The 16827-nt window shown below is 44.0% G+C and overlaps 1 protein-coding gene across 2 annotated transcripts; it reads right to left on the reverse strand.

Moving 5' to 3' along the window:
* Nucleotides 1-1084: 1084 nt before the first annotated feature.
* LOC105064238 (HLA class II histocompatibility antigen, DM alpha chain) lies at nucleotides 1085-16767 on the reverse strand. 2 transcript variants are annotated; one of them, XM_045512258.2, is made up of 5 exons: nucleotides 16628-16767; nucleotides 2940-3224; nucleotides 2052-2330; nucleotides 1691-1819; nucleotides 1085-1370 (listed from the first exon to the last, which is right to left on the reverse strand). In XM_045512258.2, exons 2-5 carry the CDS (start codon nucleotides 3169-3171, stop codon nucleotides 1366-1368), a joined length of 645 nt encoding a protein of 214 aa, XP_045368214.1. In that variant the 5' UTR covers nucleotides 3172-3224; nucleotides 16628-16767; the 3' UTR covers nucleotides 1085-1365. The 2 variants fall into 2 exon arrangements, with proteins under 2 accessions (XP_045368214.1, XP_010947415.1); XM_010949113.3 differs by lacking the exon at nucleotides 16628-16767 and adding an exon at nucleotides 4418-4594.
* Between the last annotated feature and the right edge of the window lie 60 nt (nucleotides 16768-16827).

Here is a 16827-nt window from a genome sequence, read left to right on the forward strand (position 1 = left end):
GCATCTAACCTAAGTCTATCATTTCATAGATGAGGAGTTTGAGGCCCAGAGAGGGGCCATGACTTATCTAAGGTCACACAGCCTATTAAAAGCAGTTTTAAGGCTTCACTGGCAGGAAATTTCTGGATAAGCTGGAAAATGGAGAGAGAGAAATCAAGAAGAACTAGAAAGTAATAAAAGACAGATGTAGAATGGTAAAGTGGAAAGAAAAAGGAAAACATCTCAACGGGGAACACACCATATTTGAAGGTAGATTCAAAGTAGGTTCCAGAAGAGGGGAGGGTAAGCTCAGTGGTAGATCGCATGCCTATCATGCGTGAAGTCCTGGTTTCAATCCCCAGTACCTCCATTAAAAAATAAATAAACCCAAATACCTCCCACCTAGATTAGATTCCCTGGACCCTAAGGAAAGCAAGAAGAAAAGCATATGCAAAGTGAGTTACCAGCAGATGTCACGTGCTCCTGTCATGTGCCCATCCACCCAGGACAGCACTGTCACAGGTCTCCTTGGATGATTTACTGAGGCCAAAGAATAAACAGCGTGAAGGGACACGTGCATCCTAGGCCCTTTTAGGCTGCTTGCACTTCCCCTCGGGAGCTTGAATATACTGTTTTCACAAAACCAGTATGGCTGAGTTAGAATAGCATCTGAAGGCTTCTTTATCCCACTTTGAGCTCTTGTTTTCCCAGCTAGGATGAAGGTTGAAGGCAGTTATATATTTTTCAAGGCAGCCTGTACTTGACATTAACATTTTCACAAGCAGTGAAGTGCAAAAAAAAAAAAAAAATCGAAACAAAAACCAAAACCCTACTAGCAGCTCCTCCACCATTTGTGAGCAGATTATCATAAAGTGGCTGTGCCTTCATTTCTCACATATTTTGCACAAACTGATCCGAGTAGAAGCCATCGTGTGGTGCTGAGACCAGGGGCCGGGAGTCAGCTGAGGAATTGGGGGTTTTCCCATTTCTCTCCGGAACGAGGACAAGCTGTTCAAGTAGAGGCATGTTGAATTTGAAATGACAACCTACTTGAGTTAAAATATCCAGAAATAAATATCATGAGTTAAAAAAGAAGCCACATCAATATTAAGAAGTAAGATTTATTGCCTTGATGTGGATGGGATGTGGTCGTGATAGGAAGGCTGCTCTGGGTTCCCTTGGATGCAAGACCAGGGACAGCAGAGCCCCCAGCTTAGAAACTTGTACACACACTCACACACACGCACACACACACACACACACACACCCCAGGGGAGTCCCAGGGCCTTCTGCTCTGAGAAGAGATCCTAGGCAGGATGTGGGAAACCTGAACATCTCCTGCTTGGATGGCTAAAGTTCTTGGCATCAGACTCTGGTCAAGAAGAGTCAGTCTGAGGAGAGAGGAGGGTGAAGGAAAGCCATCAGGGGGGTTCTCTTCTGGTCTGCAACACACTCTACAGAAGTTGATCTCTCCTTGTCTCCAAATCATCTCCAAGCACCCCTCCTACAGCCCCCCAATCACTCCCCTCCCACTCCAAGCCATTCTTGTGAACTATAACTCTGTGTGTGGACCTGGGACCCCAACTCGGAGGATGTCCTATGGTGCTCAATACAGGCCTCCCCACCCACAGGCTTGAGGATCACTGCATGTGCCCCCCATTGCACAGGATAGTCCTGGCACACCCACCCGGCTCCAGATGCCCTGACGTACCACGTAAGCAAGGCTTTCGGAAGTAGATGATGAGGACCAAGCCAACAATGATGCCCAACACACCCAGGCCAAAGGCCACGCCGCACAGCACATTCTCCAGAAGGTCTGAGGGCAGCGCATTCTGGGGCACTGGAGAAAACAGGGAGCAGGTCAGCCTGGAGACCTGGCTGGGGAGCCCCCTACCCAGGGGGATTATGTGGGTGTCTAGGATGACAAGGAAGAAACTGAGGCATGGAAGATCGGGGTTGACTCAGAGTGAGAATGGACTAAACAAGGGCCAAGTGGAGAAAGAAGCCCTCCCATGGGTCTACCCCTTTTCTGCCTCCAAAAGGAACCAGGTTTCCAGGGAAAAGGGTCTCACCCCAATAGGCAATTGCCGTGTAGCTGTCAATCTCATGGGTCACGATGCAGGAGAAAAGGTCATAGGGTGTCGGTGTGAAGTTTAAGTAAGAAAAGGCCTGGAAGCTGAGTCCATCAACAGCTGAGACAAAAGTGGGCCCGACTCCTTCCACGGGGGCCGCATGATGTTGCCAGTTCACCGTCAGTGTGGGTGGGAAGAGGTTACTGACAAAACAGACCAGCGTGTTGGGCTTGCCAAACTCCAGGGGCTTCAGTGTGAACACCTCAGCAATGGGGAGCCCTGTGGAGGGGTCGAGGTGTGAGGGAAAGAAGCCACTAGTTTAGATGGTACCCCAGTGATTGGAGAGGGGACGTGGCATATAGTGGGGAGGGCAGAGACAGTGTCAATGGGGATGAGCTTTGGGAGGAAAGATGAGGGAGGAGCTGAGCTCTGCGGGAGGTCTTCTGCCAGACAAGAACCAGACCTGGACCAAATCCAGGCCACTCTGGACTCTCCATCCTGACTTCCTGCAGCACTTCCTATCTAGACCTCACATGGGCATCTGATCACATGTTGTCTTCTCATTAAAAATGCAGGCACATCATCAGATAGTTCCATTCTCCCCTTCTATCTTGGGAGCATAGTAACACAAGCATTAATACTCAATAGGCATACACTGGTCCCTGCTGAATTCATCAAGTTCAAGAAATAGTTTTGAATGCCTATTACTTCCTAGGGACTTGTCTTCTGCCCCACCACAAACACAGAGTGCAGCTCAAGGCTGGTAGAAAAATCACGGTCCAAGGGGAGAACCAGAAGGCATGAGAGATGGGGAGCTGGTGAGAAGGGGAATAACTCAGGTTACAGTAAGATTGAGAGTGCAGCCCACCTCCCAAAGAAACCTCTGACCTCTAGACACTGGGATTTTCCCTTCAAGTTGTGGGCCGATTTCCTCAATCATTGCCTGGCAGAATCCTTTGTCAAAGAAAATGGTGGATGAATCTCCAGACTTGTGAGCCCAGTCAGCAAATTCAGGCAGGCGAGGCACTCGGATGTTCTGGGAAAAGTCGAAGGAGAAAAGCTGGTCCTCGTCGTAGGTCTCAGAGAGCCCCACGTTGGGACTGGCATTCTGGCAGTACATCGTGTGCAGGAACGTGTGGTTTTGCAGCTCATCCCGCCACCCTGGGGCAGGAGCTGCAAAACAGACAGTGTGGGATTCAGGAAGGTGGAAGCCTCCTCCTCTTTAGCTTGGAAAGCAGCAAGGTCTGCTCAGGGAGATGGGGGAGAGTTGAGGTGTCACCCATCTCATGTCGGTCACTTAGGCTCACCCTCCCGATGGGGGCAAAAAAGAAATTACGGGACCTCTCCAAATTTCCCCAGGCATGAAAAGGCCAACTGTCTGAAGTTGTGAAAAGTAAAAAAAACTCTACTGTCTAAAGTGACAGATTCAGAGTCATGATGTTGGTTGTGTTTTTTGCCCAAAGGCACTCAGTCAAGGAGGTAAGTGGTGGCTGAAATCTAGCCTGTGTCCTACTCACCAAGCCATGCCTCCTGGCACAGGGCTACATCCTCCCAAAGGGGAGACCTTTGTCTAATTCCCAGAAGGCCATCATACTGTCTTGTGAAGGACCTGGGTGGGTTCCCCAGTCTTCACCTGGGTGGGTGAAAGAATGGTCGTGGCCTCCCTAAGCCATAGATGACATTGCCCCATCCTATCCCCAGACACACATGGCAGACTGAAAAACCAGTCTCCAGGCTTCTTTTCAGCCACTTCATTGGCACTATGTCTCTCTGAAAATATCTTCCCAAGCCTGCAGAATGGCACCACAGCTGCATAAAATAATCTCTGTTCTTTGAAACGCCTGGCAGGAATCCCCCCAGCCAAGAGGAAAACTCCTCAAAATGCAATACTCAGAAAGATAGAGTAAGAGGGATCCTCCAGATTATTCTTCCATTATGCCCCATTCTTTGCAGAGAAGGAAAGTAAGGACCAATAAAGTTAAGAGAATTTTCAAGAATCACAAGGTGAATTGATGACAGAGTGAGGACCAAACAGGAACAGTGGAAATAACTTGTTTTGTTCAAATCCCAGCTCTACCACTTTCCAACTGTGTAAACTTGCACAAGTTACTTAAACCCTGAGTCTCATTTTCTTCATCTCTAAAAGAGATACAGTAATCCCTGCTTCGCGAGGTTGTTTTAAACGGAGCGTCTGAAGCACCTCTGACATTGCCGTCCGTCCATCATGGCTCTCTTTCCCAATTCTGCTACCGTTTCCACTTTCTCATGATACTCTCACCATTTACAGAGCACAAGATTCCTTTTCAAATACCCTGGGTTGGCTCCCTAGGCTCTAATCCAGAAGTAAAAGGGAGGTACTGTCATACCTTCGGGGGCAGTCCAGGAGTGGGGCAGCAGCCACAGAAGGTATAGCAGCCATAACAGTGCAGCTCCCTGGCTCAGCTCATGATCCATATCTTCACACCACACAGTGGGCTAGGAGCTACCGACCAGCTGATCCAGGTCCTTATATTCTCTTCCCAGACCATGCTTTGCCAGCGCACTTCCCATAACTGCCCCGGCCATTCTGGCTAAACCAATCACAGGAGTGTAGGGTTTAACATCATCAGTTGCTAAGGAGAGACCTGCGGCCAGCAACCTTCTTACGACTTGGCCTTTTTACTGGGCCAGAGTGGGGTGTGGAGCTGGGATGGGTAGGCAGTAGAGGACTGTCTGCCTCCTACTGGGGATCCCTCTTTAGTATCTGGCTGTCAGCCTCAGCCTGTAACCGATGGGCTCTTCAGAGCAGCACCGCCCCGTGGCGGAATGCTGAACTGGGGAAGCCCATCTTCCCACAGCAACGCCCCAAGGCCCTTCAGGCTCTGTCTTCTCCCTCCCAACCCTCCTCCCTCCGAACCCTCCTCCTCTTTCTTACAAAGGTTATTCTCCTTCAGGCTTTGTTTCTCTTTATTATGCAGAACTATACTGAGAATTTAACAAGTGTTAGGTTTTGGGCCCAGTGCTAGAAATACAGATGAAAAAGGCATATTCCCTCCTTCAAGGGGTTGAGAGTCGATTGGGGGTGGTGGTCAATGAATACATAATCACACACAGCATGATGCGTTCAAATAAGAATGTGTTAAGTGCTTTGGAAGTAGTAGTTTTATGAAGATGGAGAAATAGGTGGGATGTGATCAGGAAGGTGGCTAAGAGTCTTGAAAGAAAAACAGCTGGACCAGCAGAATGTGAGGGAAGAGAAAAGCATTCCAAGGTGAGGGGTAGGTAAATGTGTGAAGGTCAAAGCATTCAGAGCTCCTTCCTTTGGAGACCTCTGTATAGTCGGATGTGAATATGGTGGAGGCTGCTCAGGTGTCCCTGTCTGGTAATGGGTGTGGGGTGAGGGAGTTGGAGAAGAATGTCAAGATGAGGTAGAAATTCAGGCAAGAGCCAAATCACATTGACTGTTATGCCACAAAGAGGGTGCTTTTTTACTTAGCAGATGATAGAGATATTAAAACAGAAGAGTCACAATTATTTTTTAACATTTTAGAGAAACTGTTCTGATGCTTCAACAGTGGACTGGAGCTTGAAAAGAATTGATGTAATGTAATACATTGTAATGTAATACATTACATCCACATGTAATAATTTTGATGTCTATGACATCAAAACTACAAATTGCACACACATACTGCCCTCTGGTAGCGGCATGGCACTAATTTAGGTGAGATAAGATAAGAGCTTGGATTAAGTCATGTCCAAAGGAGATGGAGGGAAGTGAGTATCAATATAATCAGGGCTTGGCTGCTGATTGGATGTGGAGGAGTCAGGGAGAGTGAACACCAACATTTCTAGCTTTGGTGACTGGGTGGGTCATCAGTGATGGACTGAAATGAAATAGAAAAGAATGTCAAAAAAAAAAAGTATGTCATAGAAGCACGTTTGATGAAGGAAAGAAGCAGTTCAGTTTTGTGCTGAATTTGAGGTGCCAGTGGAACAGCCACCAGGAGGTGTGAGGTATATGGGTACAGATCTCAGGTGTGGGCTGAAGAACCTTCATTTGGGAGTCATCAGTGTTGAAGCAGAGGGGGTGGATAAGATCCAGGTAGACTGTGCAGGGGGAGGTGGAAGTGACAAAAGGACGTAAGTCCGCAGGAGTCCAAACCCCAAACCTCATACCAGTTATCATCCGGGATCCAGGCAGGAAAGTGGTATTTGTGCTGCCGAAGTGAGCACACAGCAGGAAAGTATAATCATTCTAGGTATTTCAGACTGAGGGAATTTAATACAGAGATGGTTATAAAAGTGTTAAAGAGGCCAGAAATGCCAGAGGATAAAAGAGAGGGGCTGGAGGTGCAAATAGGAAAGAGGAATGCCAGGAAATCAGAAGTTACTGTTGTCCCTGAGCTAGAATCCATGTCTACACCTGCTGTTGTCCTGGGGGAGACACCATCAGAGTTGCCTCTGGATCTGCTGAAAAGGTACCATCTCCATCATGGATGGATCATTGAGCAGGTACTTCCTCTGCCCAGGAAGCTGGAGTCCAGAACCCCAGCATTCTTGCTGCTGCTATACCTATGAGGAAGTGCCACCCTGTTAGAAACTAAAGCAGAAAGCTTCTTGGTTTCTCCTGCCATCTGATCTCCCACCAGTGCCTCCTACTGAGAGAATCTAACAGGAAGCCACCACTAAGGAAGACTGGGAAATACACACCTTGCAGATTCTCAGGCTGAGCAGTCCAGATCACATTGTAGGAGGGTGGGGCGTGGCACTGACACCAGACAATAACCAGATATCTGAAATGCACTAATTTGTAAGCATCTGGTGGCATGAGGGGCATCCAGAGAGCTGAGAGGAGAATAAGGAAGAAGCCAGTTCAGAGAAATAGAGGTGTTCCGTGAAGAAGGACAAAGTCAGCATTATCAAATGCTACTCAGAAGTCAAGGGAGGACTGGAAAGTGTCCTTAGATTTGGTAATTAAGAGATGGTTGACAAATGTATTGAAAGCCGTTTCAGTGTTGTAGTGGGAGTTGACTCCAGATTGTGGTGGGCTGAGAAGTAAGTAGGAGGTGAAGAAGAAACTGTCAGTGTATATGCTGCAAGTCTGATAGAGAAGAAAGAAAGAGAAAGACAGAAGGGGTGGGGGAGAGGCAGTGAGAAAGATCTGATGTGGCAATTAAGTCATTTTAGAAATCAATCTATGTGAATATGGGCCTTTCAAAATCCACTCTCCCTTTTGAGAAACAAATAACAGCAGCAGTAATAGCCCCCGCCCCCGCCAAAAACAACCCATGACCTCCTGCATATTCTGAAATGCTAATGTGTACATATGTGTGTGTGCCTGTGTGTATGTGTGGTGGGGGTGGGGAGACTGTCAGGGTTGGGGTAGGGCTTGGAAATCATTGTGTGACACTTCGAAAAAAACAGTAGCTCATTCTCCTAGTGTCCCACCCTTTGTGGATTAAGCCAGCAGTGGTTCCTGCAGTGGGAATATTCAGCCCACTTAGGGTTTACTGACATCACCAGAACTGTAGGGGGCAATGGATAGCACACAGCGACCTAGAGTTCTGACCCAGGAGCGGGCAAACTTTTTCTGTAAAGGACCAGATAGCAAATATTTGTTCCCTAGAATTTTGCTCTTATTCTTAACCTTTTTACTTATGAACACTGACATTTAAATTTCATATAATTTTCGTGAGTCACGAAATATAATTCTTTTGCTTTTTTCCCCAAACCATTTAAAAGCGCAAAAACCGTTCTGAGTTCTAGGGCCATATAAACACATATAGGCTGAATTTTGATCCCAGACCATAGTCTGCTGTACATTGTCTATGTGTGTAGTCAAAATTGGGATGGGGAACCCAAAATAAACCCATCCTCCAAAGAGCCCAGTTCCTCCTTGGGCACAGCAATTGGTTAATGAATATGTTGTGCCCCAGATACATTGTTTGGGAGGAGGTCTGGGGGAGGCAGGGGGCACAGGAGGAGGAGGACTGGGTGAGAGGACTAGGACAGCAGACACTGCCTCTACTCAGGTGGGAGGAACAAAGGGGGTCCAAGTTCTCCACAGAGAGTAGAGTGTGGATAAGACCAACATGAGGGGAAATATAACCACCCATCATCAAGACAAAGGCAAGGTGTGGTTAATCCCCTTCTCTCCCAGTATAAATGCTAACAAGTTCAAACATTTATAACTACCCTTCCCTCTATATAATCCTTCCTGTCAGGATCCTGCAACAATCTCCATAATAGAGATCACAAAAATAGTCTTGAATACATTTGGGGAAGTGGTAATTGTGAGCAAGAGAAGAGCAAGACAGCCAGTTCTGCATCCTAGTAACTTGCTGTCTCTGGTAATTAGATATGAATGCTTCTGAAAATAATGGCACAACACCTGTAAATCCTTTCTAACACTCAGCTTTCCATCCCTTTCTAGTAGTGCCCCATTTTCTTTTTCCTGACAGAGCCAAGTTTCCTGAAAAAGTCGTGGGCAACCATCTCTCATTCTCACAATGAAATTGTTCATTTTTGTTTTGCTAGACCAAATGGACTCTTTGCAGGCTCTGCAATATTTTACACCCTTGGCCGCGCCCTCCTTCCTAAAACAGTCTTTTTCTTTTTTTTTTTTTTTGGCATCCCTTACAGCATTCTCTCCTAATTTTTCCTCTCACTTCTCTAGCATCCTGTCTCCTTCATGGACTCCTTTTCTTCAGCTATCCCTTAAATGCTGGTGTTCCCTGGAGTTTGGTCCTCAATCTCTTCTCTTCTTACATTATATGCTTGCCCTGGATGGTATTTACTCCCACCTGTCTTCAGTTACCACCTACTTGCCAACATCGTCCAAATTTCCCCCTTCAGCTCAGGTCTTGCTCTGAGTTCCACACCACCCATACATCCAACTGCCTTTAGGCATCTCCACTTTGATGTGGTGCAACAGCAGTTCTCAAACTGTACTCTCCACAAAATAGTGTTCCTGAAGAAATATTTTTATACATAAATTTGATAGTAGTAATTTTTTATTTTTAAATTTATTTCAACACAGATGCAAAAAATATCAACATGTTTATATAATAGTTTTTATTATGCAATAATTTATTGTATTTAATAAGGCTATTTTGGTTGTAAGCAACAGAAACCAATTCTGGCTAACTCAACTTTTTTTTTTTTCCAGTTCCCTACTAGGCCCTGGTGAACTCAGAGTTGGAGGAAAAATGGCGTATTCTTTAGGTTAACTCAACTTTTAAGGGCCAATTTATTGGACAGATACTGAGCAAGCTCATGAAATCAAAAGAAGGGTGGAATAAGCTAGTCACAGGAAGGGGAACCACAGGGCCTTAGCAGCAGGGGTTGAGTTGCCATTAACAGATGCCTCACCTTCAAAGGCCTCCAGCCTCTATCTTTCAAGTTTCACATTGCTGGGAGAGACAATCTGGCCGGCTTGGCTTGTATTAGGTTTGTACTCTGGATCAATCATCAGTGGCCAGGTACAACATCATCTCTGTGAATCAGAGCTACTCCCAGAGAAGGGGAATTATGAACCAAACCACTACCTCGTTACAGCTATCCTGAACGTATGGCATCCCAGACAATTGCATGAGATCATCTGAGGCATAAACATGAGATTAAATCTGTGCATTAATGCCCAGACAGCATTTCCCAATTAACTGCCCGGGTAGTACATGCCATATACCTGGTGACCTCTGGTCTGCCATGAATCTTGACACAAATTCAAAATATACATATGATCTGACTCAATGTTGATTGATTAATTATACTATTTAAATTCCACTAACTGATTTCCTTTGGATCTATGTCCAAGTTAAAAAAATTTTTTTACTATGAAAAATTTCAGACACATACAAAAGAGAAGAATCTAATAAACCTCCATGTACAAGTTTCATCAATTTTCAACATTCTAAAAGCCTTCCATTCTTATTTCATCTATTATCCTGTTTCAAACACTTTTTCCCCCCCAAGGCTTTTTTGGTTTTTTTTGTTTTGTTTTGTTTCGTTTTTTAGCTTTTAATTGAAGTGTTTGCTGTTTTTTGTTTTTGTTTTCATAATGCCACATACATTTTTTCTGGAGTATTTAAACAAACTCTATCATTTTATTTCACTAGGAAACATTTCTAAGGGTATCTGTAATAACTTTTCCTTTAACATAACTACCATACTATCACCATAACCAACAAAATTAAAAACAATTGCTTTACCTCATTTAACCCAATCTGTGTTCATTTTCCCCCAATTATGTCTAAAAGAAAGTTTTAAATGAAAAGCACTCTTGTGGTTTTCAAATTGTGCCTTCATTAAAAAAAACTTAGTGAGTTTTCTGTTTTACATTGTCTCATAAACTCCTGCTGAATGTTCAATAATGAATTCTATTAGGCAAATTAAGTTCAGGAGGTACCTCTCTCTCAAAATTTATGAAACGAAACTCACCACCTTCCCTTCCCCATATGTTCCAGCTCTCATATTCAAGACCTAAGTGTGTTAATTGACTGGCCACCTGATCAGATGAACGACAAATGTTTGAGTCAATTTTGGCAACTTCATCTTCCTCAAACCTTCTCATCTAATTATCAAGTCTTATCTGTTCCACTTCTGTATCTCTTGAATCGTCCTCCATTCCCACTGGTTCAGGCCCTCGTTGGTTTGCTTGGTTTTTTTTCCTGGATGACTGCAATTTTCTTATAAATGATCTGTTTCTATCTTATTCTTTTTTGCTGGGCTGCCAAGGGGATGTTTTTATTAGGCACATTTTATCACATCATACTAATGTATGAAAACCTTCCATCATTCTCTGCAATCTGCTTTCCTTGGCATGACCCTAAATGATCTGGACCCATTTAACCTATTTCCATCTGTCCTTTGAGACAAAGTCTCACCTCCCTCAGGAAGCCTTGGGACCCAGAGTGGAGATTAGTAGCCTCTTCAGTGTGCTTCCACAGCACTGTCTTGCCGTTATCATAATTTTTATTGTATTATTCTCTTCTGTTTATGTCTGTTTCACAGTCACCTCACTCCCACTGCAAGATCCTCAAAGGATCTTGTCCTGTTCTTCTTCTTTTTTTTTTTTTTTTTAACATTTTCAGCATCTACAAAGAAGGCCCACCAGCAAGTGACTACTCACTGGATGAATAAATGGGCTATAAGTAACTGAGGGTGCTAAAGCTGAGCTGGGAAGAGCCTTCAAGCATTATATGAAGGATAGCCTGTCCCTTCTAACACAGGTATTTCAATAGTAGCTCTTACCAGGCATGTCTGTGGGCTACTCTACAAACACCTTCACCCCCACTGCCTTCACCATGTACCCCACCACTCTTTGCATTCTTCCTACTCCCTGCCACAGCCTGCTTCAGAGAGCAAACCTGGCCATCCAGCTCCCACATTTACCCTCGTTCCCAGCTAAGTGTTCTCTCTTCATGTACACATACATTCTGCCCTTTTAGCTTCATTATTATTGACAGCATATAGCAATTCTGTCAACTACTCTACAAAATTGGTATCAATCCCATTATGCAAACAAGAAGTCTGTGGCTCAAAGTGGTTCATTTATTTATTTAGTAAATATGGATTGATTACCTTCTATGTGCCTGGCAGTATGCTGGGCACCAGACACCTAATTATCAAACTTATAATCTAATGAAAAAAGAGACATTAAAAAAGTACACATAGAAACCTACAAATGCAAAGGCACTATGAAGGAAAAGAACTGAGATCCATAAGAGAGACTAACTGAAACAGGGAACCTAGTGATACTGAGATGGGCTCTGAAGGGTGAGTAGGAGTTAGCCAGTGGGAAGAAGAGTGCTCCAGTGGAGGGAACAGCATGTGTAAGGCCGTGAAGCAGGCAAAGGGCTGGCTCCTTCAAGATGAAGAAGACTAGTGTAGTTGGTGCATAATTAGCGAATAAGAGAGGACAGCAAATGAGGCTAGAGGCAGGAAGAAGCAAGACCACATGGGACCTTCCAGACGACAGCAAGATTCGGATTCTCGTCTAAGTGCAATGAATTTGAACGCTACGACTACTTTATTCCTTCATTTCACTCATGAAATGTGTGCTAGGGTTCCTAGCTGACTTACCTCCAGTCTCTCCAAAGCCAATCCATGGTGCACACTGTTGTCAAATAAATCTCCCTATAAAGGTAGCTCTTACTTTCCCTCTCAAAAAACTTAAACAGCTCCCTCCTTTTTACAAGACTCAGTCTGAATTAGTGGACCTGGGTTTTCAGGTTCCCTACACTCTGAATACTATCCCCAGACTACAGAAATTGCTCTCCAATATCAGTAATGACTCCCAGTTATGAACCTAGGGAGTTTTTCCCCTTTCTTCACTCTCTCACACTTACCTGCAGGATCTCATTCAATCAGAACGGGGGTTCTTAACTGGCAGTCCACATGCCGTAAAATTCAAGGGTCCATGAACTTGGATGAATTAAAAAGAGCTACTTTTATTTTTAAGAACATCTAACTAACTGAAATTTAATTTTATGAATGTTGAGAACAAGTCTTTGTAGTACTAGCAGTAACCGTAATGTTGTCATCAATAGAAACCACCACCTATGAATATTTCCGTATCACATACACAGACATCTCAAAATATCTCTATAGTTATAACTTGTTAGGCCTGCCAATAAATCATTTTACTTAATGTATTAGTTAAGAAACACATGTGTTCTATTAGTAAGGGAACACCTATTACTACATAATCACACACTTCTTTATATATTTGGATAATTGTGTATTTTATTTGTGCATTTACAAACATTATTGTCAGACAAGGGCCAAAGGCTCTACCAAACTGCCAAATAAGTCCATGGCACAGACAAGCTTTAAAAAGCTCTGATTAGTCATTCATTCAATAAACGTGAAGTCTTCACTGGAGCCCTCTGGCTTCCTCATGTTATGTTGTTCTGCTTTTCCTTCTTGTTTGACACTCCTCCACTGGTTCCACTTGCTATTCTTGCTCCCTTTGTGAGGGTCTAACCCAAAGCTCAATCCTTAACCCACAACTAAATTCTTCTGTCCATCCTCCCTTATAAATCTCACCTACATGCATGACTGAGTTAAACTATACCTCAAAGATGACTCCCAAATCTACCTCTACTAATCTTTTTTTCTCCAACTTTAAGCCTAGATCTTAAAACACCTGCTGTGCCTATCCAGAGGTAGACTGCCCAGGTTCAAATTCCAGCTCTGGACACTTACTAAATGTGTAACTGCGGATAAATTATTTAGTATCTCTTGCTTCAGTTGCTTCAGTTGAAAAAAGAGGGCGATAACAATAGTATTTACTTTATAGGGTTATAAGGATTAGAAAAGTTAATATATATAAGCACTTATAATAGGGCCTGAGACATTTTAAGAACTCAATATAATAACCTATGATGAAAAATAATATGTATGTATAACTGAATCACTATGCTATACAGCAGAAACTAATACAACATTGTAAATCAATGATACTTCAATTAAAAATTTTTAAACCTCAATAAATGTTGGCTATCACCAACCTCATCTCTTTCCAACCCCTGATATTTTTATTTGGCGTTTATTAACAGGTATAGTGATAGCCACCAGGGATATGAAGAGAGAATTCCTATCTAATGACATAATTCCAATCAAGCCATTGTTCACAAATTTTCAGTGTCTCCCCACTAACTTAACAGCCCTGACCTCAGAGGGTATAGCTCAGTGGTAGAGTGTGTGCTTAGCATGCACAAGGTCCTGGGTTCAATTTCCAGTACCTCTATTAAAAAAAAAAAAACAACTGTTAAATAAAAAGACCTAATTACCACCCACACCACACACAAAAACCAAACTTAACAGGACTGGAACTCCTTCATAACATTGCCTTATATAAAGTTACCTTCCAGTCTTCTCTCCTGCTCTACTTCTTGTAGCTTATATTCTATTCTGGCCAGACTGGACTGCAATGCTGTCTATGAAAATGACCTGCCTTTCCTCACACTGCTCCTGTGTATCAAATATTTATCTGACAGCAATAATTTTGTCTCACTTTGATTATTTCCCCAGCACTATGCATGGCACCCCATAGTATACATACATTACAATCTTATCTAATTCACATACTTGTTAAACATCAATTTCCTTCACCACATTTGCTCACTTTGTGAGCACCTCATATTGGCTGGGTACTGTACCAGGAACTGGGGATTTTTTTTTTTTTTTTTTGAAGAATAACGTGGTCCTCTTCTCAAGATCAAAGTCTAGTAAGGGACAGAGACACAGGTGGCATCACATAAGTGCCCTTCATTGTGAAAGGTGCAGTCATAAGAGAAAGGGACACCAAGGAATGAGCAGTCAACTCAATTTGGAAAACAAGAGTAGGCTTTTCAGATGATGGTCGTGAGCTTAGAAGGACTGGGGGAAAGCCTATTCCATGTAGTGAACACAGTATGTGTAAAATACAAAGGCATAAAACAAAATGGTGTCTGGGGAACAGTTCAATATGGCTGAGGATAGGGCCCAAGAGGAAGTGGCTAGACATGAGGCTGGAGAGGTAGGCAGACTTTTCTGGTAAGCACAGGAATTTGGACTTTATCACAAAGGCAATAAGGAATTAATACAGGGCTTAAAAGGAGCCTATGGCCAGAGCTGTATCTTGTAAAGCTCACTGGCATTACTGTGGCAGAGGCAGAGGGGAAAAGCTAGAGCAGCACTGTTGAACGGAACTCTCTTCAGTGGGGGAAATGTTCTATAATTTGTGCTATCTACTGTGACAACTGCTAGGCACATGTGGCTAATGAGAATTTGAAATGTGGCTGGTACATCTGAGGAACTAAATTTAAAATTATATTCAGTATTAATTTAAATAGCCATATGTAGCCAGTGGCTACCATATTGGACAGTGTCGCTTTAGAGATCAGGAAATCAGGAAGCTGTAGACATAGCTCAGGTGATAGAACTAGGACAGAGTGTGAGTCAATGGTTATACCAGAAGGCAAAAAAATAAGTCTAGGGGATACAAAGTTGTAAAAAATGAAATCAAGAATGGCTCCAAGAGAGAGGGGATAGCTCAGTGGCAGAGTGCCTGCCTAGCGTGCACAAGGTCCTGGGTTCAATCCCTGTACCTCCACTTAAAAAATCAGTAAATAAATAAACATAATTACCTCCTCCCCTTAAAAAAAAAAAAAAGAATGGCTCTCAGATTCCAGGGTTTTTTTTTTTTTGACTGAATGGCTGCCATTAGCCAGGATAATACAGAAGCAGGTTTTGTACATCGATTTTTAACATGCGGAAGTGTCTGAAGGTTATCCAAGTGGTAAAATTTAGTACTTGAGTTTAGCTCCGGAGAGTTGCCTGAACTAAAAACACAGATTTGAGAGGCTTCAAGCCATTGAGTGAGATTACCTAGAGAAGATGAACAAAACTAAAAGTAAACTGAGGCAAAATCCTGGCAAACATCAACAGGGGCTAAAGAAGAAGAGTTCACAGAGGAGACCAGCAGAACCTCTGGACAAGCAGAGAAACAAGTGAGAAGTGGTCACAGAAGTCAAGGGTGTAGAAAATTTCAGGAAGGAAGCATGATCAAATGTCAAATACTTGAGAGGTCAAATAAGGTGAGAACTGAGAAGTGCTTCCTGACTTTGCCAATTAGGAGATTCTTGGTGACATTTCCATCAAAGAGTCTCAGTAGTGGAAGAAATGGGCTGAAGAGTGGGATGGGGCAGAGAGAGGAAAATTAAGATGACAATTTCAGGTCTTGACTGTGCAGGGAGCTAAGAGGTAAATAAGAGAGCCTATAAGAGGATACATATCGATAAGGTTACTTTTTTCTTTCCTTTTTCTTTGGCTGGGAAACTAGCAGAAGGGAGAAGTTAAAAATGTCAACTGGTAGAAAACAGAGGATAGCTTCAGAGTAACAGATAAGGTCGACCAGGTCAAAAGGAAATAAATTTCCTTAATCCGAAGAGAGGACTTCTAGTACAATGGTGAAGGGACACAGACCTGGCCCAGTTTACAGGTAGGAGACGGAAGGCCAAGAGTTCTCCTATAAATTGGCCTTTCCGTCCTGTTGGTGGGGAGTGGGGGTTTTGAACCACACTCTGAGGGTCAAGGGAAGGATTATTGCCTTTGAACAGAAGGTCCACTTTAGGTGGCAACCAACCCCAGATTAGATTTTTATGGGTTTGATTCAAGATTGAGCAGAGGGTAAAGCCTTAGAAAAAGCAGAAGCGTTTTAACTTAAATGGAAGAAACAAGTAAAGTCAAAGTGATCGCAAGGCTGGTTAAGTTTTGTAGAAGGCAGAGTCCAAGTGGCAGGTCTTAATGAAGTAATGAAGTCTAGGTAGATTCAGGGGAAGTGAAAGTTTATAAAGCAGCCTAAAACAAAGGGGCCGAACATAACGCCCACATCAACCGCCCGCGCCTCAAATCCCCGCCGCAGGAAGGATGAGGGTGGTGATAAAACTCTTCTCACCCGTCTGGGAACAGCACTACACTGCCACACACACTACCCTGCAAACCCTCACATCTCCAGGTCCAGGCCCCATTCTCCTCCACTGACAACAGCTGGGCGGCGCGCGTTTCCGCTGGACTCCAGCCAGGGAGTTCCAAGCTGCACCTTTTACCTGCGGAAAAGGAACCCAGTCAAGCCGCCTCCCGAGGCCGTGGGCAGTGGGGGAGGGGCCGCTGAGGCAGGAGGTCGGCGCGCCGTGCCCGCTTCCGCCCCACCCACCGCGCGCGCTCCGAGACCCGCCGCGGGAGCTACGGTGCCCGCCCGGACGCCTGCGCACTGCCGCTCTCCCGCGGCCTCCGTTGCTCCTTTCCC

The sequence above is a fragment of the Camelus bactrianus genome, chromosome 20 (assembly GCF_048773025.1).
Source record: "Camelus bactrianus isolate YW-2024 breed Bactrian camel chromosome 20, ASM4877302v1, whole genome shotgun sequence".
In the NCBI taxonomy this organism is placed as follows: Eukaryota; Metazoa; Chordata; class Mammalia; order Artiodactyla; family Camelidae; genus Camelus; species Camelus bactrianus.

Bases quoted from the DNA above. Each gene is read 5' to 3' on its own strand.
- LOC105064238 (XM_010949113.3), bottom strand. From the start codon at position 4,505: ATGGATCATGAGCTGAGCCAGGGAGCTGCACTGTTATGGCTGCTATAC. The intron at 3,225-4,417 runs GTATGACAGTAC...TCTGTTTTGCAG, and splicing joins CTCCTGGACTGCCCCCGAAG to CTCCTGCCCCAGGGTGGCGG. The intron at 2,331-2,939 runs GTCAGAGGTTTC...ACCCCTCCACAG, and splicing joins GAAAATCCCAGTGTCTAGAG to GGCTCCCCATTGCTGAGGTG.